At 43.0% G+C, this 25,877-nt stretch overlaps 1 protein-coding gene across 1 annotated transcript; it reads right to left on the minus strand.

Annotated features, from left to right (window-relative positions):
* Nucleotides 1-2,558: 2,558 nt before the first annotated feature.
* LOC309573332 (CUB domain-containing protein 1-like) lies at nt 2,559-25,877 on the minus strand (the record flags this gene model as incomplete). Its single annotated transcript, XM_082282194.1, has 9 exons — nt 2,559-3,009; nt 4,212-4,293; nt 5,513-5,878; nt 6,200-6,580; nt 7,278-7,505; nt 9,740-10,108; nt 11,432-11,788; nt 13,103-13,306; nt 25,802-25,877. The coding sequence occupies 9 exons, from the start codon at nt 25,875-25,877 to the stop codon at nt 2,559-2,561; spliced, it is 2,514 nt and encodes an 837-aa protein (XP_082138320.1).

Genomic DNA, 25,877 nt, shown 5'->3' on the forward strand with positions numbered 1-25,877 from the left:
GATCTGAACACATGTCTTTAAAAACAGTCATTAACAGCATATCACTGGCTATGCAAGAATAAGGACATGCACAGATAGCAGTTTATTATCCCAGGAAACCAGGTTCCCTAGAAACCCCTTTCTATTGTCTAGGGTGATGGCATAGCCACCAACAGGCAGACATCAAAATAGTTCAGCCTGAGTTCACACACAGGAGATACATTAGTTAGTCCAGTTGGAAATAGCATTATAATTTAGTTATTTCTTAAAAAAAAGAAAAAATTAAGTCACAACTTTCTCTTACTGTAAAGCAAACTGAAATCTGTGCTTGAACTCTTTCTTTAAACATACCAAATAAGCACAGTGAAAGTCAGCCTCAGACTGAAGACATCTGTAAACTAAGGTTTATATTGCCACACAGAAAGCTGAGTTAAAATAGAATACATAAAAGTATCAGTCAACAAGAATCATATTCTCAAGGATCAAGAGGTGAACAAAAGCCCAACCTCCATTATGTTTTCTTCAGTTGGTTAGAAGGAACATAAACTAAAAATTTCATCTAAGGAACTGCAGAAATTGAGCTGGAGGGATGAGAAAGCCTTGAATTTCTTTTACAGACTTACTACTTTTCAATAAAACAGAACTGAGGAATGTTGACCAGACAAATGCACAACTGGACTACGCCAACAGAAAATAGTTTTGGCAATTCAGTTACCTGAGAAAAACTGATACCAGTATTGCAGAAATCTTTTCAAGTTCTCAAATGACATCAAAATGACCCAGTACACTTTGAAATATGTGATCCCAGTGAGTAGCCAGAGGTCAAGGAATACACGTTTCTGTATTGAATGTGATAAAAATTAGCAGGAACATACCTGGAACAACTAAAAGGCACTTTTAGCTGGCATGTGTTTTGATATATACTACAGCAAACTGTGTCAGGTATGACTTTTTACTGAATCTTCTAGTGGTCCAAGCAGTATAATGGTACACACTGTTAAATACAAACACTTGACCAACTAAATAGTCAGTGAGCAATGCCAGCATATTTAATACAGGAAGAAATCCACATTTTTATGGAATGTAAACAGTAAGGTTTCTAATAAAGACAGTTTCATTTAAAATATTATTATATGTTTAACATTACTGCATGCAACACTTGTCTAAACGTTTCATGTAACCTCTGTGTAGCTCTAGGCAAGAAACAGTCACCATAAGATATTTGGAAATTCTCCAGTCGTTGAGTCTAGCGCTGCACACAAAATTGCAAACATCCTCAGTAAACTGTACACCTGGACAAGACAGATGTTTGTATATAAAAGGAAACTTCATTCATATAGCCACAAGGATCTGACCCTAGTGTTGTAAAAGGCACAGAAACTGGGGGGCATGCTAACTACAGCACTTAAAATGAGACCTTTTATTCCCCAGATTGCAAGAGATGCCTTTCAGGGGCAGCTAGACAACTGAAGTGTAAGTTCTGCCAGAAGTCAAGAACTGTCCCCACCATCATAACAACATGGTTGCTAAATTCAGACTGATACACAAAAAAAATTTAAAACATCTAGGCTTTTCTTACGGGTTCATTCTTCACATTTAAGAGACACCAACTACTGGAAACAATATTCTTTACCCTGTATTTTAAACCTTATGTAACAGGTGAAGTGAAAAGCACTAGTAAACAGCTGAATGACCACATCATTATTTCTTTATTGAATCCTTACTCTCACTTGAACCAAAAGTGCAAGGTATTAGTAAAATGTGAATATCACAGGCACCTGAACAGAAGCACAAATCGGTTTAGACTTTTGAAACTGTTTTTGTAAAAGAGCAAAGAAAATAGTCTTTGATGTAAGCTCACATGGTGCAATCCAAATAGAACATCAGTCAAAAATTAGAGATAACCCATAACTTATCTTCTGAAGGAGAAGAGCCCAAGCTCAAGTGATCACACTGATTTACAGGCACGGAGCTCTTCTAGGCAGCATTCTTGGTCTTTCACTACACTCACATAGCCACTGGCATGCTAAATATGATGGGTTGTCAAGCTGCAAGTGATGGAAAGGACAGTGTCCCCACCTTTGGTCAGATATTAGCAGATGGCTGAGACATGTGCAACCTGGAGCTGCCTTGAGACAGTGATGCAGTCTGCATCTTCTAGGAGTCTCCAACCAACACTCAGACAAATAATGGCTTGTGAGAGGAGGAAATACTGGACAGAATACTCTCCCCACTATCAATGGCCACAGTTTTAAGCTGGTGGTTAGGAATTAACTTTTCCTGATGCCTTTAAAGTAAAAAGCAGAAGCATACCTTCGGCACCTGTTTCACAACCAGTCCTGGAGAGTCCTGACTGGTATTGAGTTTGCTAGGTGTTCACTGTAAAACTGAAAGCTATCAACAGCTGAAGTTAAAAAAAAAAAAAAAAAAAACCACAAAAAACAACTGAAAACACACACACGAAACAAAACAACATAAAAATGTATTTAAAAATAACATTCCTCTTCAGTATGTTTTTCTCCTAGGCCACTGTCCTTACACCTGTGTTTCCACAGGAAACTGCTATACCTGGCATAAAATTACTCCACTAAACCATCCTGTTCCTTATTCTCCAGCAAGGGCACGCTTGTATCTCCCTTATCCTTTTCATTGGCATCTCCACTGTCCTTTGATTGCCCTGATTTCTGATGAGCAAATGTGTAAGTGTCTTGGTCTGTGTCCGTCAGGGGTGGAGGCTCCTCCTCAGTGTTAGAAGAGCGTTTAATGTCTTTTCTGAAGGAGAATGGAGGTGGAGAAGGCGGCAAGCTACCAATGGGTCCATCAAAAGGCCGGTACACATCAACTTCTGGAGCGACTGAGCCATTGGACTCCTTCAGCAAGTGTCCATAGACCACAGCATCATCAATAACTGCATAGACATGAGACTCATTGTTTTGCCTCCCTTTCCCAAATAAGCCTTTTTTTCCAGGCATCTGGGTATTCACATTAGCATTGTACACTCCCACCATGGGATTCTGGGTTTTCTTCTTCCTGTAACAGAGTCGAAATTGTTAACAGGTCAAAAACAACACATCTGGTGTGCTAGAACTCAATAAAAACAGCTTCTGTTCACTCATCCCAGCCACACAGTGTCAGGCAGCCTACCTGGATTAAAGGCTTTACTCACAATTTGGGGAAAAATAACTCTTGCGACTAGACATGCTTTTTCAACAGAGCAGAAAATAACTTCACATTATTTGGTTACCGACTGTTGCTCTGCTGATCCTGAAGTTTGCAAGATTGACTCCAATGGTCTCCCAAGCACTGGGATCCTGGCTGTGCACTGTACCGAGTCCCACAACATCCACTGGCATTAATAAGACCCAGAGACCATTAGATCCTCACAAAAACAAGGCTGAGTGTTACTGAAGACAAGATAGTGGGTCAAAATGAAAGTCAAATGAACTTTTCTTCGTTATGCTTTCCTGAGTGACTGTCCCTAAATTGGAAAGAACAAAGGCTGAACTGAAGACTTTTAAGCCTTTATTTGTAAAGTTTTTCCTGTGTGGCAGGAAAATGTGCCCCTAACTGCACAAGTCACCATATTGCATAAATTCTTTCCAGCTCTACCGCTTCAGGACCCAACCACCTTGGCAGCACTGAGCATACATGTATCAGAGAGCCCAGGCTATCAGTGACTTCTGATTCTGCTTGTATGAGTAAAAACATAATTTTTTATTTTTATGTTTTTATGTTTTGCACATAAGCTTTGCAAAACCCACTTCTCTCCCCAAGGGCTCATCTCAGAGAAAAATGCTCCCACTTGATGTGCGGACTCCAGGAGTTGCTGGAGGCTGTGTGGATGAAAGAATTAGTGTATCTGTGTGAGCTCACAGCTTGTTTGAACAAAGACCTGAGTAGAATGCCACGCATGCACTGGCCACATTCATTGGGATTTCATGTGGCAGGGACTGCTGAGGAGGTCCAACCAACACCTGATTCACAGTACAGCCAAAAGCCTGCACTTAAGGCCAATGTAAGCACTGCTCTGCAGGTTGAAGTAATGTGACTGCTGTGTTCTTAAAGTCAGTCAATTTAGAGTAAAGAAGCATTCCTGGGGGTCACACTACAGACCTCATACTTTAGACCCTGGTTCAAGGGATCTGTATCAACCTGTGAAACAGAGGGCCCAGCAGTTCTCCCAAAAAGCCTTCTTGAACTGCTAAGTTACACATCCTGAATGATGAACTTACTTCTTCCTAACACAGCACACAGTCAGTCCAATCGCTGTGAGAACTCCAGCGCCGGCCACCACAGCAAGTATGATTCCAAGGTCTGCAAACAGACAAGGAACAAGGACACTGAACAGAAGAAAGAACACCCAGCTTTCTCCTGAAATCTGTCTGGGTTTGAACCCGTCAAGAGCTTCTAAGCATAGCAGCTGCCTGCAGAGCAGGAGTTCCCAAACCATGCTCGCCACAGGACAAGACAAGCCATTTCCAAGAGGTTGGAGGCCAAGCAACAGCAAATTCTCACTACTGGCAGTGGAGCATAACCAAATCAACCAACCAACCCACCTCAAAGAATTTGATACAGTTCATGCACTGCTAAACTTACCCACAGCACCTCACAGATCTCTGGCTGAATAGGCAAGGAAGAGATGAAACCACAGAAAGAAACAGAGAAAGACTCAAAAGAAGAAATAGTAACATTTCCACATCTTCCCCTCAAAACCATCCTTTCCTCTGAAATGCACAGGTTGTGTTGACCTGGGGTTATCTAGGAGTCATAAAATTGATTAGGAAAGTCTATGCGTGAGCAAAGAAAAATGCTTCATGCTTTAAAAGAAGTATACATTAAAAAATGGGGGAAAAAAAGATCAAAAAATTAGAAAGTGCAAATGTGAAACAAATTTACATAAGCAAAGCCTAGCCTAAAAATGCCCCCTCATCTTTTTTTTAAAAAACTGTTTACGTTTCAAGGAGATGAAAGAGAACAAGAATGCAGAATTTGCTGCTAGCAGTCAGGGCCCTAAATGGTCAGACCTGTCCTAGGGAGGATTTCTTGCTCATGTGAACAATGAGACTGATTGAACTGCTAACATAAAGTGAGGACTACTTGGATGAATAAGTTTGCATAATCAAATCCCAAGTTGTTCACCAGGTCTGTGACCCTGGAAGGGAAAAACATCACTTGATCTTATTAAACATTCTGTCTGTTACCTCCAATTAAAATATCTAAATTAAAACTTTTTAAAAAATGAAATCTAGTCTTACTACCCCGATCCCTGCAATTGCTTGTGTTACTGAAAGAAAACTCGGAAACACACCTCCCACTCCCAAAAAACCATACCACATTAAAACCCCTCCTTGCTCCCCAGCTCCTAGAAGCACCCAGCTGAAACTCTCGGGAGTTTTTGAGGGACAGACGTTTTCAAAGGCAGGAAACTCACAAACTACCCACATCTAAGGAGGACCACCACCCACTACTGTTACCCCAAGGGAAAGCAAGGATACAAGCAGAAAACAAACCACCATGACATTACAGGACTCACCTATCTGCTTGTCAGCAAAAGTCACCCAGAACTGCAAGGTCAGCTGTGTCTTATCCACGGGTTTACAGTTGGAGATGTTCACCCAGAAGTTGTGATGCATATTTCGGGGCTGAGGCAGGAGCTCGTCCTCGCGGCGCACGGTCTCCTCTGCTCCCAGAGTCTCCTCCTTTATGTTGATGTAGGCACGGCCCGTCTCACAGGCAATGCCCATGCGGTCCTTGGAGAAGCCGAGGCGGGCAGTTTGCTTGCTGGGCACAATGATGAACCAGGATATGGAAATGTAAGGAGGTAAACCATAATGCCAGTTCGGAGTCTGCAAGTAAACTTTAGCGTTTGGATTTGGACTCACAGTGAATGTGCACTCATCTGCAGCGAAGGCAAAAAAGACAAGAAAACTTAGTTTTGATAATTATCGTCCTTTTCCACATCAGTGTTATCACAATAAACACAGACATACCTGCAGAATTTCCCACAATCAACAATCCACTACCTGGAATACAAAGCTCCTTCTCTCTTCCCGAAATAAACCACATCACTGGTTCAGATAAAGACTGATTCTAGAGTATAGTCCTAGAGCCACTGCTAAAGAATTGAACTCTTAATTTCTGTTTAACCATATGTGCTTTAATAAGCCTATTGAGAGATCTATCACTGTACAACAAAGTAGTATAAAACCCACTACCTTACCTTTAATATGTGGCACAAAAGACATTTTCAGATCCTGAGGGATAGACTCATTGATGAATCCTTTACCAAATGTTTTTAAGGATATGGTGATATTATTCCTCATCTGAATCTTTTCAATAGAGCCACCAGGACAGAATACACCAACATTGAGCTCGGTCTCTGGGGTGGCACTAACAATGCTGTAGCTGTAGCTCGTGTTGCACTTCTGCTCTGGGACGTGTTGCTGAAGTTTCAAGGTCGGAGATGTAATTTCTATGTTGATCAGATCGGTAGCCAAGAGCTTCCAAATAAACTTATGCAGTTGAATTGGCAATCGGGTAATAGCCTTGGGCACTGAAAGGGAATAGACCTTCCTCTGACACCAACGAATATCCATACAGCCTGCAAAACAAAAACAAAATCCCAAGGGCTGGGTATTTCTTGCAGAGGAAATACCTGGGCACACATGGAGTACTGTCAGGTTTGCATTACAGACCCAGATAAGCATCTACCTAAGAAAATATCCACTCTTAGTAACCTTTACCCAAACGTGTACTGTTTGTACTTAAAGAGCTTTATTTTACAGGTGCAGGACACCAAAGTAACAAACAGAAACAGATTCCAAGTCCCTCACTCAAGATATACCTGCTGACTGGGACACTGTTGCAGACTAGTCAAGGTACGGATACATTAAATCTCTTTTCTATCCTTAGTTGAAAGCATTTGGGAAAGTCCTACATCAAGGGGACACGCAAGCAGCACAAGATGCACTCCTGATGGCAACCTTGTTCCTGCATTTTCATGGGCAGATTAATGGCTCTCTGGCTCTGTTTCCATAATCTGCAGTGAGAAGATTCTTAGGTGACTTCTACCTCTCCCCTTCTAGGAACAGCCACGCAGTTTCTGTTCTTAAAGGTAGAATGATGTACTGAACGAGGTCACCTCCAGATCCATTGTACCCATCTCCCAGCTGGCCAACACCTCATTTCCAACATCAATCCATTTAAAGCCAAAGTGAGGGAGAAGATGTGGCTGACCCCTGGGGAAAAACATGCAAAAGCACTCCCTAAGAACCAGCATTAAGGCACTTTTGTAATACCTATGCCTTTTTCAGCCGTGATCCTCAGGCGGGACAGGTCCTTGCACAGAAATGAGATCCTGTAGACAGCACCAGAGACTAAAGTCAAGACACGGTCGCAGGTGCGAGGATCCTTGCAGATCAGGCATACGGGTTCAGACACGAGGGGGATCTGGCTGGGCCACCCTTCCAAGTGTATTGTCACAGTCATGTTCTTCTCCTTGCTCAGGTCGACCAAATGGGTGACATCTGCAACAAAAACACCCCAGAGCAATTACAGGCAAGAAGCACAGTGTGAACCAGAACTTCCTTTGCCTCTTCTCACCCCATTATATGAGCAGCTGTTACAGCAAATACTCGGAACATCTGGAAGGAGAAAACAGAAGGAAAGAGAAAAAAATGCTAGTTCATAAAGATTGACTATTACGTGGAAAGATAGATTTTTGGATCCACACAACATCGTGGTGCTGTTAATAAGGCACCTCTCTCTGATGTCAAAGAAAGCAAGGTGGTCTAGTGGAAGGTGTCCCTGCCCATGGCAGGGCAGTTTAGAACTGGATGAACTTTAAGGTTCTGTCCAACCCAAACCATTCAATGATTCTACAAAGGAGAGGGGGGAAAAAGCAGTGTACCTATATACACACATACACACACATACTCTATTACTATTCTTCATTTTCAGGTTTTAGCTTTAGCTACAGAGTCCTACACAAAGTCCTACACAAAAGGTGAATAAAATAGCTTTCTCCTGTGTGGGAAATCAGACACACAAAAAGGCAAGTGGTCAAATGCAATTATCCAAGCCATTGGCACAACCAAGCACATAACCTAGGACCCCTACCAGAAGGTTATCATTTTTCAGAATGTTTTTTCCTGCAGCAGCTAAACACAGGAAGAGTTAGATCAAGAAGTTATTGTGACTGGAAAGACCTGTATTTTCTTCTTATTTAATGACAAGCACCACAGACAGCTGTGGAATACCCAAATGTTTGGGAAGCTTTGAGAATATGCAGATACCGATGCATTTTTAATAAGAGCAATGTTGCAGTTGGCAACCTGAGGGCTGAATTTGAATCTTTGATGGAACTTACATAACTACAAAATCAATCATGGAATTCTATAAAATCCTTAGAGAAACCACTGTTGTCCCTCAAATCCAAGTGGTTTATTACTTGCATTTCATTCACAGAATGACAACCTGTTTTTAATCTTTTAGGTGATTATCGTCTTGTCTACCAGCCATAAATATATATTAAAATTCTCTCTGCTTTCCAAAGTAGAAGGGAGATAAAGCTGATTAACTGAATATAATGTTTTCATTCTGTCTAGCTTCCAAGATGCCACACACAGTAAATGTAAGCAAACACGACTTTGTTAACAAGAATTCTGTGAGGATTTGCTGTTCATAAGTGGAACCAGGCTAGACAGACAAAGAACAAAGAATTGTAACAGTGAGATGCTACAGATCCTTTTTGGATATGTGACTTCAGGGCACAAGCCATTCAAACCTTATTCTCTCTAAAATTACTTAGAAAGCCTCTAAGTAGCTCCTGACACAGTGGCAGTCAAGTTTGGACTTTCTTCCACCTGCTCTCCTGCAGTGAGTGAACCTTGATTATCAACCTCCACCTTGAACTGAGGTCAGAGCTGTGAAGTCAGAGGCTAAATCACTAACTCCATGGCTCATTACCTAGACAGGCCTTTTATTTCTGTTTTTAGAGAAATGCTCTGGTATTACAAGTCAGTGTGCTACACCAATCTGAATTTTGGGCTAGAAAACAAACAAACAAACAAACAAACATTATTTTCTTAGTGTAGAGAAAGAAATCCAAAGAATGAAGAACATTCAAATATGTAGGGGATATTATTACTGGAATACCTTACTGACAACTTTTGTGTTTAATGTGACTTCTTCACACTTGTTCAACCTTCTCTAGGAAGTAAAATAAAACTCCAAGGAAGGAAGAAAGGAAGGAAAGATGCATATTGATGCCATTAGTAATATGGAGACAATTTTACATCTCTCGTTTCACCAGTTAATGCCACAGATCTTTCTACCTACCATGACAGTGGGTTTCACCTTGTTAAGTGCAACTGCTCATGTAGGGAGCAGAAAACTGGGCTCACATTTTAAGAATGATCTTTAAAATGTTGAGTCTTATGTCTGAAAGCAAAACTGTTAAAGGCAGTTTTCAATTACATGATTCAGGTGCTGGAAAGGGAAAGGAGTCTCCATTTATAAGTTACAGTGTAAAAAATACAACAGCACTTAATACGCCATTGCAAATTGCAAATTTCAGCATCGCTGCTTGCCTTGCTGTACTGGTGGCCAGTGGTAGGGCAGTAAAACAGGCCTCAGTGTTGCTTGGCAACCTCCTTAAACTCAGAGAGAGACCAAAGACAAAAGAGTATTTCTCTCCCTGGTGGTGCTCAGTCCAGATATCTGTAAGCAAAAGCAACAAAAGGAGCAGGCAGGTACTTACTCTCATCAACTTGTGGGAGCTGAACAACGACTTGGAAAAGCAGGCGAAGGATGCCTGGGTTCTGGGCATCCTGATCACAGCCCTGGAGGGACATGTTGAAACTGCCAGCAATATTGGCAGGCTGGCTGTCACTCAGCTTGAACACCTCCGGGTTGCTGGGGGAGCCCGGGATGTAGTACTCCACCCTCTCCTCCTTCCTTTCGCAGTTGGAGAGGCTGTAATTGTGGAAGAACACGCTTGCTCTCATGTTGGAAGGAATCACAAACTGCCACGTCATGAGCTCATCTTCTGGAAAGCCCAGCGGGTAGTTAGGGGACATCAGAGTGATTGAAGACTCCCCCTTCAAAGTGGATTCAATAATGCACAACCCTAAAACAGGGAGGGAGCCACAACATAACAAACAAGTTCCAATTACTGAAGACACACTGGCATATCCAGCACTCCAGAAGCAGAGAATTTTCATTTTGACAGTGAGATCACCCACTCCAACTACAGGTTAGGTTATTACAAAACACTCAGACTAAAACATATACTTGAGCTGATTCTTTTGTCTTCAATTACAGCAAAGGTAAGGAATATATTAATACTGCATTTTCAGTTTAGCAGGTTAGCCTTTCAAGCACATGGACAGACAAGCCTTTATTATTGGGAAAGGCGAGATCCTAATTCCTGTGCCTGGCTTTGCAAGAGCAAACACTCAACCTGATAACTGCTTCTGCTTCACTGGGTTTTGGGAAACAAAAGAGGCAAGCTTTTATAGCAGCATGTAGCTCTCTTTACAAAAACCTCCTAAGTCTAACAAAAGCACACCAGCAAAGAGCCACAAATAGGCACAATAAAACACAAATGTGAACTGTGCAGGCTGTGTAAGACACTTTATCCTGGGATAACTCTCAGCAGTGTGAAGTTGGGTACATAGAGATTATGGTCCCACTCTAGGGCTCCAGTGACGATGTGTAGCTGTGAGGAGTGCCAGGAATTACAAAACACTCATGTTCCAGTAGCTAGAGCCTGGACCATGTTTCTTTTATAACCGATAGCAACAACACTAGAATTCAAGTACAGAGCAAGATTTGTCATGAGACCACAAAGTAACCCACTGATTGCTGTATAATATTCCAGGTGTTTTAGGAAGATAATTACACAACAGTTTATGTTACTGTGCAGGTTGAAACAGATAAATGTATTTAAAGCAGCCTCATGTGTCTCCCATGCACTGCTTCCCTTTTCCCACACTCCTCTCTTGAAGAGAGGCATTGGTTTGAGGCTCCAGAAGTTAAAGAAGCTTTTTTCAAAAATAAACAAGACTACACTACACACTGCAACCAGCAAAAAACTCTCTGACTCATTCTAATTATATTACCTAGTCTCATCTAGCCAAAAACTCACAAAACCAAGAAAGCAGGTATGTTTAAGTTTTAGGAAGTTTAAAGAGATTTAAAATGATTAATGCGCACCAAAACCAGAGACAGAACAGTTTTCATAATTAACAATCAACCAAACTAAGATATTTTGACTACAGAAGAGCACCATCTAACCAAACTAAAAATCATGCAACAGTAGTTCCCAGAAAAGATGAAGTGGAAGGGAGCTAGGGACAGCAGCACCAAATCTGGAAGGGTAACTGTGAAGAAAGGTTGAAGTAAATTTTGCTGCAATCTGCAGGAGGCAGTTGCAGTACTCCGTACTCACGTTTTATGGAAGCCCTGTTGGCTATGTTGAAGCCTGAGGTGGTGAGAAGTGAGTGCCACGGGAGGTGCAGGGACATGACAACTCCTCCCAGCAACTTGACGCGAGACACGGAGCCATTCCTGCAGAAGGTGCCAATGTTGACTGTGGCCTTATCAATACAGCTGTTGATGTTGTAGCTAATGGAGTCTGGGCATGTCTCTCCTGGTTCAATCTGTCTTAGCCATGGGGTAGAAAATTTTAGCTCAAGTCCAGCTTTTGTACTTGCCTTCACATCCCAGATGTAAGTCCTGTTAAGGCGAGGTAGCCCCAGTGGGTAAAGATGGACATCTCCAAAGGGACATGGACCTGACACACAGTCTAAAGGCAGAGAGAGAAGAGCTGTGATACACTCTGGAAAGCATTCCATTAAATGGGGAGTTTGATACTTCCCCTTCCTTGCCATTATCACAATTTTTATGTTGCACTTAAGTTTTCTTCTACGTGCACTGAAAGACACTCCTGTCACATGGTCACAGCTTGTCTCCAAACAGGACTCCCAGCCCATAGAATAGACAGGATAAACCTGCTTTAGTCAGGCTGACTAACAGAAGGGATTCATTGTCTCTAGTATTCCGCCTTGTTTGCTGAAGAATTTAGAAGGTATTTAGTGAATAGGGTAGAGTCTGAATGGGGAAAAAGGAGAAATGCAGTGCCAAGTGAGCTGGAAATCACAGGTCTAGAGAATCCATTTTATCCCATCTCCCCCAGAGAGTTTCTGGCAAATCATTCATCATTTAATTTCTTACTGCTTGCCATGAACTGTATTTTTGTTCCCTTGGTGCCCAGATGAACAACAAGAACTGCCACTGCAGGATTCTGGGGGGAACCCAAAAAACTTTTATCTAAAAAATCCAAACAATTGATTGACACACAAAATAAATATACTTTAATCCATGTCTAGGCTTCAACTCAAAAGCAGAAATATCACAAGTGTGTCTTGCAAATATATGAGCTATATATGAGTGAGTGTTACTATCTGCATGAATCGTATGAATAAAATTCCAAAACATTAAGAGAATTATCCTTGAACATCACCCCAAAAATAATGAAGATGTTACTAAAGACTGAATACTCAATGAAGTTTGGGATCTAGATGACAAGTAGCACGTGTTCATGCCGTTAAAGAGTACATACTCCAAGGATAACATTCAAAGCAGAAGCTTTAGTTACATTTCTGAGCTTACAGTTTCTTGACTTCAATAATATTCATTAAATATAAAGAAACATGTGCAGGTCTTCGATGTTTCTGTTGTCCTTATAGACACAATCAAGCTGTTCATCAAATACATAATATATTATCATAAGTGTTCAGAGGCTTTTGACAGGAGTAAAAAGATTCTTTGATGGGTTTATAAATTGTAGGAAAACGAAAGGCAGCATGGAACTGATGCAACAAACTGCCATCTAGCTGTTTCCAACACAGCCAAGTCAACACTAATTCTGCCACCTGCAATACAGACTTCTTTAGCTTGCATAGTAGTAGCAGTAATTCAAGGTTTTTTATCAGTGCTCAGAGATTTCTTCTTACCTAAGATTATGGCAGATACCTTAGTACAGTAGCAGGAAAAAGAGCATGTGGTTTTACTGGAGGAAAATTACCTCTGGGGAAGAATTAAAAAATCTGTATCTTACCAATATTTTTCTGAATTTCCATGATGAAATACTTCTCTGGAGTACTACAGGTGAAGGTAAAAGTCACATTCTCCCCAGACTTTATCTTGAGGTCAGACCTGATGACATTTTTAATGCGAATTCGACAGCTTGGTGAAACACCGGGTCTCAGTTTAATCGTAACTGTGGTGTTGTCCACTTTATGAAGAGAGATCGTAAAGGAAGCTAAGAAAGAAAAAATACACAGAATAGAGGTGTTTTGTTATTAGCACGTATGAATAACACCAGGCTCTCCACACAGCCCCACAGACGCCACAGTGTCCAAGGGAATATTAGCATCTACATTCTCAGGAGCCCCATGTGTTGTACCAATGGAAAACACCTTCTCTCTTCCAGCACAGACAACATAAAAACACGCTTGCTGCATGTGCCCAGGAGAGGTATACAGGGAATTTGTGCAGAATCAGTTCTGCTCCAGTTTACCCTCACCAGTGTCATTTATTTCACACTTAAAAAGTAGCTCAGCTATTCTTTCAAATTTTTGTTCTCGTGATTTTTCTTTTCAGTCTGTTTTCACACAGCCTGCTTCATTTCTGAAGGCGCCCATCAAGTCATGACTCAATCCAAGAAGTTTATTCAGCAGCCAAAACAAAAAACGAGCTTCAACTTTAAGCACAAACAGTGATAACAGGTGAATCTCTGGGTACCACTCAACAATTACTGCAGGCCAGATGAGGTATTCCGGCAATACCAAAAGCACATACCAACAGATATTTTTATGTACAGTCATGGCCCTCTCTCACCCTCCCCACCCTTGACAACTCATTCCCTGAAGGTACAGGATGCCTGTGCAGTGCCCCTCACCACCACAGAAGGCATCTGGTGGCCTGAAACAGACTGTGTGTGCTTGGACACCTCCTCTCCATCTCTGACACCACCATCACTGATTCACAGCTTTTGGGAAATACTTCACAGATTTCAACCTATCCTCAAGTACTGCCAGATGCAGGAGCAGCTCTCACAGGAAGTACTGCAGCCACTGAATAAACTGCTAGTTGAATACTCTTTTATCAAAAAAAAAAAAAAAAAAAAAAAAGACCTTCATGAAAAAATAGTTTATCAAAAAAATTACTCAAACCTGACTGTCTTCTAAAAATATACACACAATATAAGACACCAGGGAGCACTGACTGGACATCCAACATGACTATTATTAACTTCAGTTGGATGCTTAGCAAATATTGAGCCCAGCCCTAGCCAAAATAAGTCAAGTTTGCAATGAAGTCAACCATACCCCAGCCCCAGGTGAAAATCTGAAGAAGCTCAGTCAGTAAGTTTTCCGCTGCTTGTTTTCACTGTTCTCCCTTCCTTATTTCAGTGTGTGGAAGATAGAATCACAGTGTCTACAGCATTTGTGCTTTCAGTGTATACGGAAAAAAATCACACATATAAAAATTCGTAAGAGATCTAGAAATAAAGGTACCCCAAGTTCGGTTCAAAAATATTTCTTCCTTGAGTGGAACATCACACAGGGCTGCAAGACAAAGCTCTGCCTGTATGCCAGGCTGGGAATCCTCTTGCTCATTAATCTCAATGAAGGAAGATTTACACTGGCAAACCCAGCAGAGCAGTACCCTGAGGGAGCCCGTGAAGCCATTCCAATTACCAGGCAGCATGTCAGGAAGGTGTAGGAAAGCAGCTGGCTCACACACATCCGCAGGATGCCCCAGGCTCTGTCCAACTGCTCAGCATCCCTCAAGCACCAGTCTGGTCCATGTCAGCTGCTGCTGATGCAGGGGTGATAAGGATGCTGGTCAGAGCCCAGAAATGCAGGGACTCACCTGGTGGGGTTCTGGGGAGCGGGGCTGAACACACCATGGGAACCCTTGATCAGCAGAGCCCTCTAATGGCACACGAGCACACCAGAGACCCTCAACAAAAAAACCCACCCAGCTCAAAACCTCAGTCATCGCAGCTGCTGAAAGCAGCTTATTGCATTAGTGACTCAATTTCACACAAAAACCATCTGTTCTATCGAAGAGAGGTTCAAAAACCTAATTTTTACAGGAATCTCATGGTTTTGCAAGGCCAGACTTTCACTGCAATGCTTTGCAAAAGCCCTGGGGACTGAGCAGTCGGCATGGTCCGTCCCTGCCACTGGAAACATTCCTGTTCCAGGTTTGCCAACACCAGGCATCAAAAATCCCACTGCTAGGGGAAGTAGGGCAGAATAGAGTACTCAAAGACAGAGCCCATCATGTGTTTGTCTGAGTTTTGTTGGACTTGAGCTTTTTTGCAGCCTTTCTAGCTTTTCTACACAATCTTGGGGTCAACAGACTTAGTAAGTCCTTGAAACTGCCTTACCTATTTGCCTCCAGGATCAAAGGTTTTAAATGAAAATCTCAAACACCACAAGGCTTGCCAAATTGCAGTGCATATTTTTAAACACAAGTTTACCAACCCTCTAATACCATTAGTGAGTACCTGGTCACTGAGTAACTTTCCTACAGCTTTTCAGTGCTGGGACAGTTCTCTGACCTGAGAGCCTACACTGAATTCTCCTGCCTCTTCCAATGGCTGGCACACTTTACATCTGGGTTTCTGCCTTAGAAATGCTTTTGCAGAGGTTTTTCCTGAGGAAATAAAAAAGATGATGGTGTAGCCTGGGAGCTGCCTGTACAATGACCTTCAAAGCACACAGGGACAATTGCAGGGGCAATGTCCATGGGGTGGGGAAGAGAGTAAAGCCAAGCAAGCAGTCAGTGCTGCTCTTCCTCATTCTTCAGGAGGAAGCAGTCTCCGGAAGAGAAAGTGAAACAACTACTTCCAACCTAGCCCAGAGTTTTATTTCCCATACCACTGGATTCTTTTTGGGTTCTCTTGGGGTCTTTATTTATAACACTAAGTGCACAAAATACCTTTGACCATGATGGTCATTATTTTGCCGATGTTTAAGTCACCCAGCTATGAAGCGTTAACAGCATAAACCAAATAATTAATAACTATGGACAAAAGAGACTTCTTTCTTGCACATGGTAATTGTCATAGTCATCTTGTAAGTTTACAAATATTACTGAAAAGTCTGTTCCTAACTCTCTAGTCAAACACTTATCACTGTTCCTTTCCCCATCCCTGGGATAGCAGAGCCATATGGCAAACCTGGCAGGACAGGGTCCAGGACCACCAACAGCTAGCACTCCTGCACCACATGCTGGCACATGGCTCTAATTTTTAGTCATGAAGATTAAGTTTAAGCATAGTTTTAAGCACATGACTAGTTTTAAATCAAAACAAATACACACCCTGAGCTGAAACCAAGGAACAGAAATTTTCAACATTTTGAAATAAGCAAAGCATTCCTACAAGGGTCAAAACAAAGTATCATCTTCCCCAACCCTAGAAAGACCCAAATTCTGCTGCCTAGACTTTTTTTCCCTCCTTCCCCCTCCTCCTGCTGACTTCGTGACCATATAATTGTTCTTCACTTGATCCCTCTGCAAGAATATCATATATTTGTCAGCTCAATATAGTTTTCCAGCATAGATTTGTCCCATTCCTCAGCTTTCCTAAATAGGACCTGCCCAAAATCACAGAAATGCTTTCAATGATCAATATATCATCACAGCAGTAGCCAACAATGATGCAGATCTATACCAAATTAGGCCAGCAAAGTTGCCTGCTAGGAGCCCTCAGGAAAACAGACACCTTTAGCACATAAACAAACAGCTTGCACAGATGAAAATCCACAGATAATAATTTTGGCCAAGAAATAAGAGCACGGTGCTGTAATGCCAACAGCAGCCAGCTGCTAGGGGTGTGCTAAGCTGCATTAGACTATCAAATCTAATAGGAAAAGCAGAATAATAGAATCATGCAGAAAGTATATCCAGTGATCCCAAAGTTACTAAAAAATAAATGAACAAATGGCTAAAACCCTCCAAACTACAGCCACACATGAGCAGCACGATAGACTACTTAAAGAGCACCTTTATTGGAGAGCTTTTATGAAGACGAGTGAGTCTACTCGTGATTCACACTACTCTGTCTTTGTCTATGACTCACACTGCATGCCTTTTTATTGGGATTACCAGTAACCGGACACACATCTTGAAAAGAAGCAATTCCTATGCCTTATTGCTGCTGCACAGGGATGACACACAGGATATCCAAACCAACAAGAGGAAGCATTGCCAAGCTGCATCTCATCTCATTGTCTATACAACAATGAAATCCTTCAGTTGGAGGTAAAGCCTCCAATCCCGAGCTGGTTCACAGCTGATGCAGACAGCTGATCTCACCCTATTCTTTCTTCCTCTAAGCACTTACAGTTTTGCAGCCTCCCTTGGATATTTCATCAATTGCCCTTATCTCAATCTGCACCCTCCCTTCCACAACTGGATTTTTCTACTGCTCATCCTCATTTCAGAACGTGCCTTCATGAGAGTCGTGTCATCACAGCATCCCTCTATCACTAGAGTAATGCCCCTCTCTGCACAAGCACAGCTTTTTCTCAACAGTACGATATTTCCAAACTTCTGTGTTACTGCTCAGAGCTCTCCCACTGGGGTTAGAAGCAAACTGCATAGTGTAAAACAAGTTCGATTACTCCAGAGAGTTGAGCCTAAATTTATTCACAGTGTTTGCATCTGACAATCTCATAGTTATTGTAACATGTACATATAAATGCCAAAAGGACATTTTTCCTGTACAAGAGGGGGTGCAATGTAGAAGACAGCTGGCGAGTAGTCAGGGCAGTGGCACCCACAGAGAGTGTGTGTAAGTATGCACAAGCAAAGGACTTGGCAGAACTGCAATTTTTATGGCTAGGTAAAGTGCCTTACTACACAAAGCAGGAGCTAGAACAGAGTCCAACCAGTTTTGGCTTGACAGCTGCATTTTATTGCAGTAATTTACCCATAAAGATCTATGGATTGTTTCACATGACTTGACTGGATGGATTAAAACAATCAAAAAAGCCCCAGACAGACCAAGAAAACAAAACCCACAGCAAAATCCCAGATGTTAATTTATCCCAGAATTATGTACACAAACTGTTGGTTTGCTCATTCCGGTTAAATCACGGGCTTGTTCCATGACAGCCACTTTTACCGAAACCCAGTTGGATGGAGCTGACTCAGACCCCATTCATGAGCTGGAGGAGCCGGGCTGCTGTGCAAGATGAGTAGCAGCAACATTTGCTCCGATTAGGAAATACCTGTATCCAAACCCCTGTTCTGCCCCAGGGGGATCTGAACCCACACAACCAACACACCTCTTCGGAGAACAGGCTCGTTCCCTGCAGTGTACCGCACCACCAGCTTGGAACAACGATGGCACAGGGATGCTGTGTGCCTCTACAGCTGGGCAGGCTCTCCTGCAGGCTCACTGCCTCCTGCAAGCCCTTGCAGGGATGCTGACCTGCAGGTACATTCAGAGCCTGCTGAGCTTATTCCACTACACATAATCTGCTGCAAGAGTCATAGCAAGGGGGTGGGAAGCAAGGGGTACAACACAGTAACTCAGTGTGGTGCTGCATCACCTCCAACACAATTCACTGCACAGTTCACTCAAATTGGCCAAAAACACGTCAAAAAATATTTGAGAGAGTAAACATCTCCCTGCTTTGCCAACTCAGTTGTTTTGCACCTGTGTTATTAACAACTTCTTTCACAATTTGAGTCCAACTCTCCAGCTGCAGCACCCAATTGCCCAAGCATCATCCAATCATCCAGTCTCACCTGCAATGTAATCCAGGTGACTGACTTCACGTTCTTCAAGCCCTTAGCAAAGTTAGTCAGGGACCCACACACCTGGACTCCTCTCACCTCCTGAACAGTGCCGTGAGCAGCAAAAAGGGGATCACAAGCACCATCACAAACTGCAGCCAACCTTTCCTCTTCAGCTGCAAGCTGCTGAAATTCTGTTTGACTTTGTACACCAACCAGGTTTTCTGTTTACATTTAAAAGGTAAACTATTATCTACATTACATGATTATCTCCTCATATTCGGACCTGTCTTCCACCATCACATTTGCCTGGGATATGAGGTCCATATTTTGTGAAAGGATTGCTTTAAGGGAATCACCCAGAAAATTACAGTGATAAAATCTGCAAAGCTTGTAAACTCTTACAGATAGATGCTGCCAATTGCTATTATGCCAGTGGTAAACACACCTTGAGAGGGCACCTGGGGGAGAATACCCATTCCTCAGCCATCACAGTACTGCCCCCTAATCTTCACTGATTGTTTAAACTGATAGCCAGGATGGGGATGCAAAGCAGGCGGGATGTCACACATTTCTCTCCTCATCAGGAAGGGCAGACACTACTGGCATAGTGATGTTACAAGCCATTCCAGCACAATTCACCAGAGAAGATCTGTCAGCACCCCAGGCCAACAAGGCTGCTCACTCAAAAGTTGTTAATTCATTAATTTGTAACAGGAATAAAGTCCCTTCAGATTTAAAATAACTGGGGGAAAAGCCCCGAACAACTATACATTTCCGTACTTCTACCCCTTTCTCTAGAACCTTTTTGAAAGATAATTAAGACACTCATATAACTCGTGTGATAGATTTTTTTAAAAGAAGCTTTTTTCACCACAAGTGGGAAAAAGTGTTGACTCTGAGCTGCCTTTTCTTAACTATTATTTTACAGATATGAAGTGCTGCTGCTTCTGTAGAGGTGAGATGGAGAGCTCATCAAACACCGTGTATGAGCTGACCACCAGCTTGTATACAACATACAAAATGTTCAACACATGGGTCTGCACGGCTTGATGAGAAAATGTCACACTGGCTCGAGGAACACTGACACCACACAGGTCCCAGCAAGAGCCTTCCTTGATCAAAGGGGTGTTTGCTTGCACAGTTTTTATCCCTACCTTGATTTAAGCCAGCAAGAGGACAACATTTCAGAGCATGTCTGAGCAGCTCTTCGGTCTTGGCTCTGGTTAACAAAGGTGTAAAAGCACATTTCGCAATCAGGGATCCCTCCCACGCTAAACATCCTGCCGTCTCTCACTTCTGAGAAACTCCAGATCATCCCTTTCCACTCCTCAAAGCTGGCTCTCTCCTTATGCTAATGTCTCACAGCCAGAGACTCAGAAAAGCCAAAGCCAACTCCAAAATGCCAGCATTATTGTACCTCCCAAAATAAGAGTTTGATCCAACACCAAGTAACCACACTCACTTTGTTCCCCAAGAAATCAAAAGGCACAGCTCAAAGCAGGCTGCCCCCTTGCACCCTTGTGGATGGTTGTTAAAAGTTGTCCAATAGAACAGGCAAAGTAGAGACCTTGTCCCCTGTACAGGAGATAGATTAAAAAATCTACACTCACAGGCAGACTAGATCTTACTAACATACCTGAAAAGCATATCTACTAGACACTATGGCACAATTCTTCAGCTGAAGGTCTTCCAGGAGGCCATATCAATACCATCCACACCAGGCAGGCCCTGCTGCAGGCAGCAAATCCTCACCTCTGTCACCAGCCAATACAGAAACTCAAGATGTTGCTCTAACATAAAAACCAGCAGCCAACAATTTACTAAGCACAGCCCAGCCCACGTCCTTTCCTTCACGCCCTGGTGGCACAAGCAGATGTGAAGCAAGAAGAAACTGTACAGTAACATCTGCAAGAGATTCGAGTTTTATGAATCAAGGGATGGTGACCCGGCTCTGTTGGCTGAATCCTACTAAGAGAGCACCAAAAGTCAGCAGCTGCTCTTCAGGAACTGGTTAATGGTTTGGTTCCAACAAGCCAACCCGGGCTGCAGTGGGTGTGTTGTCCTCTCCAGAGCTGAGGCTTGATAGAGACACCCGAGCAGCATCAGTGAGTTGGATGCTGTCCCAGAAACTGGTGGAAGTGCTTTGTGTTAAAGTGACGTCTTTACTCTTTCCCCCAATTGCGCAAAGGTTTATAAATTACAGAAATTACTACAGGTTCAGATTAAAAAAAGTATTTTAACAGAAGCTTACAAGAGTAGCCCAAAAAAGAGCTCATTTAGATCAAAACTAGCATCCAAGGCCATTTTCCCCATATCCTCTAGCCTGACACACGCTTTGCTGCAGCTGAGTCTTTCTAGGAGCCCTTCCAAGGACACCAAAACCAGAAAACATCCAAAGGAAGACCTCCAGGGAGCACCCAGAAGAGAGCAGGAGGGCTTGGCTCCTGTAAGAGAACTACTGCTCAGCGGCACAGCCCACTGATGGCAGTGGTGAGCAACCCCTGCTTCCCCCACAGCCCCAGGAATAACCCAGTACCACCACTGATCCCGCCCTGGCCACAACACAAAGGGGTACCACTCCACACACATTCACTGCTCTTCTCTACCATTCATCTCTCACTGCCCAGGACCTGAAGAAGGTCATGTTTTGCCATCAGCAACTACAAAAAGCAAATGAGAATGTGATCAATACAGAGAAACTGGTGAAGAACAAAAAGGAGCTACTCAGCCATGATCTACACTAATCTGCAAACACACCATGCTCCTGTCACCCATAGCTTTAGTTAACACAGGTAAAGCCAAAAGTATCTTGACTTTGCTCTCAGCACAGGATGGCTCCTCATGCTATTTCATATTTGAAATATTTCTGGGATGCACTAAGTGCAGAGTTGTTCAGCCTCTGCCTAAGACTGAGGGGTTGGCAGCTGTGGATCACAAAGCTTTTCATTTAACATATGCCTGTATGAATATCAATTAAGCTGGGTGATAAGGGCTACGTTAATAAACCAAACCCCAGAAACATTTATTCATGTAAATACCGCAGCTGCTATTACATATTTCAAGAGGTCAGATTATTTTTCAGTAATTTTTCTCCTACTTTTTCTTCTATTCCAACATTATTTATAGATATTTCCTATAAACAATTAACAAGCCTGAGCACAAGTGACCCAAATGATATCTGATATCAGGCAGGGGAAAGGTTTTTCCCTTATTTCATAGAGCAAGCCCTGATTTGTATCTAGAAACTCATTGCAGTATAGCAGGACAACACACAGAATTGTAATAAAAATGAGAGGAGGACAACCTTCTAGCTAACAAAATTTCGTCCATGTCACAGGTCCATGGTGCTACTCTGGACATGAGATTCAGCAGACTCCAATTCTCTCACCTTGTCTCTCCCTTGACTAGTCCTTTGCCTTAAGCCAGTGCCAAAAAATAATCCTTTTCAGCATGTTATCCCCTAATTATTGTTTGGCTGATGAGCCACCGCACCAAACGACAACCCCAGGCACAAAAAAGACACCAGCTACCTAAGGAGCCAGGCTCAGGAGCTGGCTCACCACATCGCGTTTCTTCTCTCCTGGGCCACTTTGTAGCCAAAGGGCTGCTATTTGTTCGTGTTTCCAGTTCAGCGTATGAGTAAGCCCAGGACCAAAAGTACAGCTCTTGGAGAAACTTCATTCACACAGCTCCAGAGATCGCAACCTTGCTGAGGATCTCTAGTGGGGGGGGACACTCAAATTGGTGGTCATTTGTGCTGCTGTGGACAATAACGTCAGCTCAGTGCATTAATCCTCAAATATTTTCATGTTCCCACCTCCTCACGCACCCACTCAGGCCTTCACATTACCTCTACATCCCTTCAGACTTACAGATGAACAAAAAATACACACAGACAAGGCTCACCTCTTAAAAACAAGCATCTCAAACACACAGAGTTTTGGAACTGTGGGGAGAAAAAAAATTAAGGGTATTTTCTGGTGGAGAATTTAAGGCAGTAGTACCAGAACTGGGACACACTATAAATAATTTACTATAAACACATTAGTTTCTAGAGAGTAAGAAGTTAGCACTCCAGACTGATAATGGCATGAGGCAAGCAAAAAAAAAGTTTCAACACATGTACGTTGTTGTAGTCTTAAAAGGAGAGGTCTCAATCGAATGATTCAGAATGGAAATAATCCAGTTTCCACTGACTTTCAGAGGAGAACAAACAGGGCAGTTATTTATATTCTGTCAGAGCAGCAGAAAGACCCTGCTAACAGCTTAGGGTTTTTTATTTTATTAAATGAAGCAGCTTTACATGTTAAGACTGACGTGTGACTCAAATCAGTCAGTTGCCAAGAAAAGATAACTGGAGGGTAGAGCAAGAATCAACACGGCACTATCTCTAAACTCACTTATTATAACAATGACATTTTAAAGACAAAGCCCAGAATATATATGCAGATTTTATCACATTTATAAGGATACTTTAAACCTGAAACGTTTGTTTATGTTTCAAAGACAGCATAAAAGTCTGATTAACTTCATTATTAGTGCCTCAAAGAAACATTTTCAGTCAGAAAACACATTTTCAAAGGTCAGATAAGCAATACTCTGTTCACACTCCCACGTCTGTGCACAGCTATCACACCAAATACTTCTTTCTGTAGTTTTCCAGCTATAAGTTAGAACCAATCTTTCATTTGATAATTTACTTTACGCATTAAGTTGCGTCTCAAGAAAACCCACAAGCTCCTCTGAGGACAATGTGACCAGCCACGCTTGACCTACACCTTCCTACAGGAACATCACTGTAATACTGTTCCTGCTGGGAAAGGGTGGAGGGAGAGGGTGGAGGGAGAGAGGAGAAGGAACTTCATCAAGGATGACAAGAGACAGCTTTAGAGACAGGCACACCAAAATTTGTAGCCATCCCACCAGGGCACCACGATTCCCCAAGAAGAGGCACATGTACCTCATACACACCCCATGTGCACACCCAGGCTAAACCCAGCCCTGCTGAAAGGGAGGAAGCTGCAACCAAGGAAAGGGAGGCAGCCAAAACACAGCAACAGCAGAGGCAGTACCAACATCAGCACCAGGGCAACAAGAACTCCTTAAAAATTACAAACTACATAGGAGTGCAGAGGAAAATCTTAACCTGAGCTTTCTTGGGCTTTCGGGACAAACCTTTGCTCAGGGAAATGTTCCAACAGTTTTGGTTGTGCAATAACAACAGCAGCTCCCACTGGAAGGAAGGACACACCAGATCTCACGTGCCAACGAACCCGGGAAGGCACCATTTCCCTCTCCTGTCCCACTCACATCATCACAACCTTCAGCCTGCCAACCCATGCTGCCAGTGTGGCTGAGACTAAGCCACCTTTTTTGGGGAACTGGGGGTTCACAAAGAGGAGGAAGGCACCACGTTAGAGAGTTTGAGAGGATGACACAGGACCTGGCACGCAGGAGTGGTGGTGCTTGTGCAGGAGACAGACCAGAAGGCAGAAGCATGCAGCTGGAAAGGAAGGGACTGAAGGACGTAGGAAGAGGGGCCACCATCAGTGGCAGCAAACCACTGTGCCTATCAGTGGTGTTTTGTGCAACTTCACTCTTACTAACTTTGCTTTAAAGATCTACTTCAGGATTTACCAAAGGGCAAGGCCAGTGGTGGGCGAGCTCTCTCTCTCCCAAGTTCCTCCAGATTAAGCTAAGATCCTTGGGCAGTCTACCTTCTCTGCTTCTTGTGCTGACCCATCTAAGGTTTTAAACTTTTGTTTACTCTGAAAACAAAACACAATTAACCACAGCATAATATCCTTTCTTTTTCCTTTGAAGAGACTTAAAGAGACAAATTGCTTTTATTCACTCAACTCAGAGGCAATACATTAAATGCAAATATTTTATTTAAAATACTACACAGCTTGAAACTCAAACCTCAGGGCTGCCCAATTTCACAGGAAACATTTAGAGTGCATTCTTTATAATAATAACGGCCTGAGCCCCACTTCAGTATAAGTGTAGTTAAAGGTAATAGAAATATTAAAAAGGCACAAATTTCACATCAGACTCTTTAAGTAATTCATAGTCACTACAAATAACTCACCAGTTATTTTGTATTTTGTACATACTTCAAGAGCCTTTAACAGGACTACTGATAGCAGTGAAACAGACTGTTTAGTCTTGAGGATGGGCATTTTTTGCAATCAAGCAGCTTTGGAAATTGAGGAAAACACCACACACTGTCCCTGTGTCCATAGCTGGAATTCTTTTGGGGTCGAACATAGGGTTAGATACAGGGGATTGCAACAAACATCCAGGGATTTCAAGAGATGCAGAGCTGGTAGTGAGCATTAAACCATCTGACTCAGATGGGCATATAAACCTTTCCATTTCCCTGCATCTACAGTTCACCCATTGCTCTACATAAATAATATTCTCTTTGCTGAAAAACTCAGGCAACTGCACAATCTCACACAGTACACAGTCCTGGGAACTTCTGCCCTTTACAGAGAATTCAGCTGCCCCTCTGGCTTCCAGCGAAAAGGACTTTGTAAAGTTACTCGCATATTCAATACCCCACCAAGAGAGGATGTAAAGATCAAATTTATCTTGTTAGCATTTTTAAAGAGAAAGAAAAGAGAGCGTTCGGAGGAGAAGCGCTGAAACTGAAATGTCCCACCGCACAAACATTACGGATGCGATTCTATCCCATCCGGACCACCACCCCTGCCTCTTTTCAATAACTAATAGTCATTAAATCAGCAGCAGGACACGGGGATAAAGGCAGAGTCACCAGTCTCCCGCCTACGGTGCCGCCAACTAAGGCGAGTCCGGGCTCAGCCGCACGCCGGGCGGGTCCCCCCGGCCCGGGCAGCCCCTCGGGCGCGGTGGGGAGGGGATGGGCAACTGAGCCCGGGCTGGGGGTGATGGGGAACCGAGCCGGGGGTAGGGGTAACCGAGCCGGGGGTGGGGGGATCCGGCCCATCCCTGTCCCTGTCCCTACCTTCCCGCGGGACCAGCTGCGCGGAGGCGGCCAGGAGCGCGGCCAGGAGCGCGGCCAGCGCCCGGCCCGCCGCCAT

Source organism: Coloeus monedula (genome assembly GCF_965178545.1).
Source record: "Coloeus monedula genome assembly, chromosome: 1".
Lineage (NCBI taxonomy): Eukaryota > Metazoa > Chordata > Aves > Passeriformes > Corvidae > Coloeus > Coloeus monedula.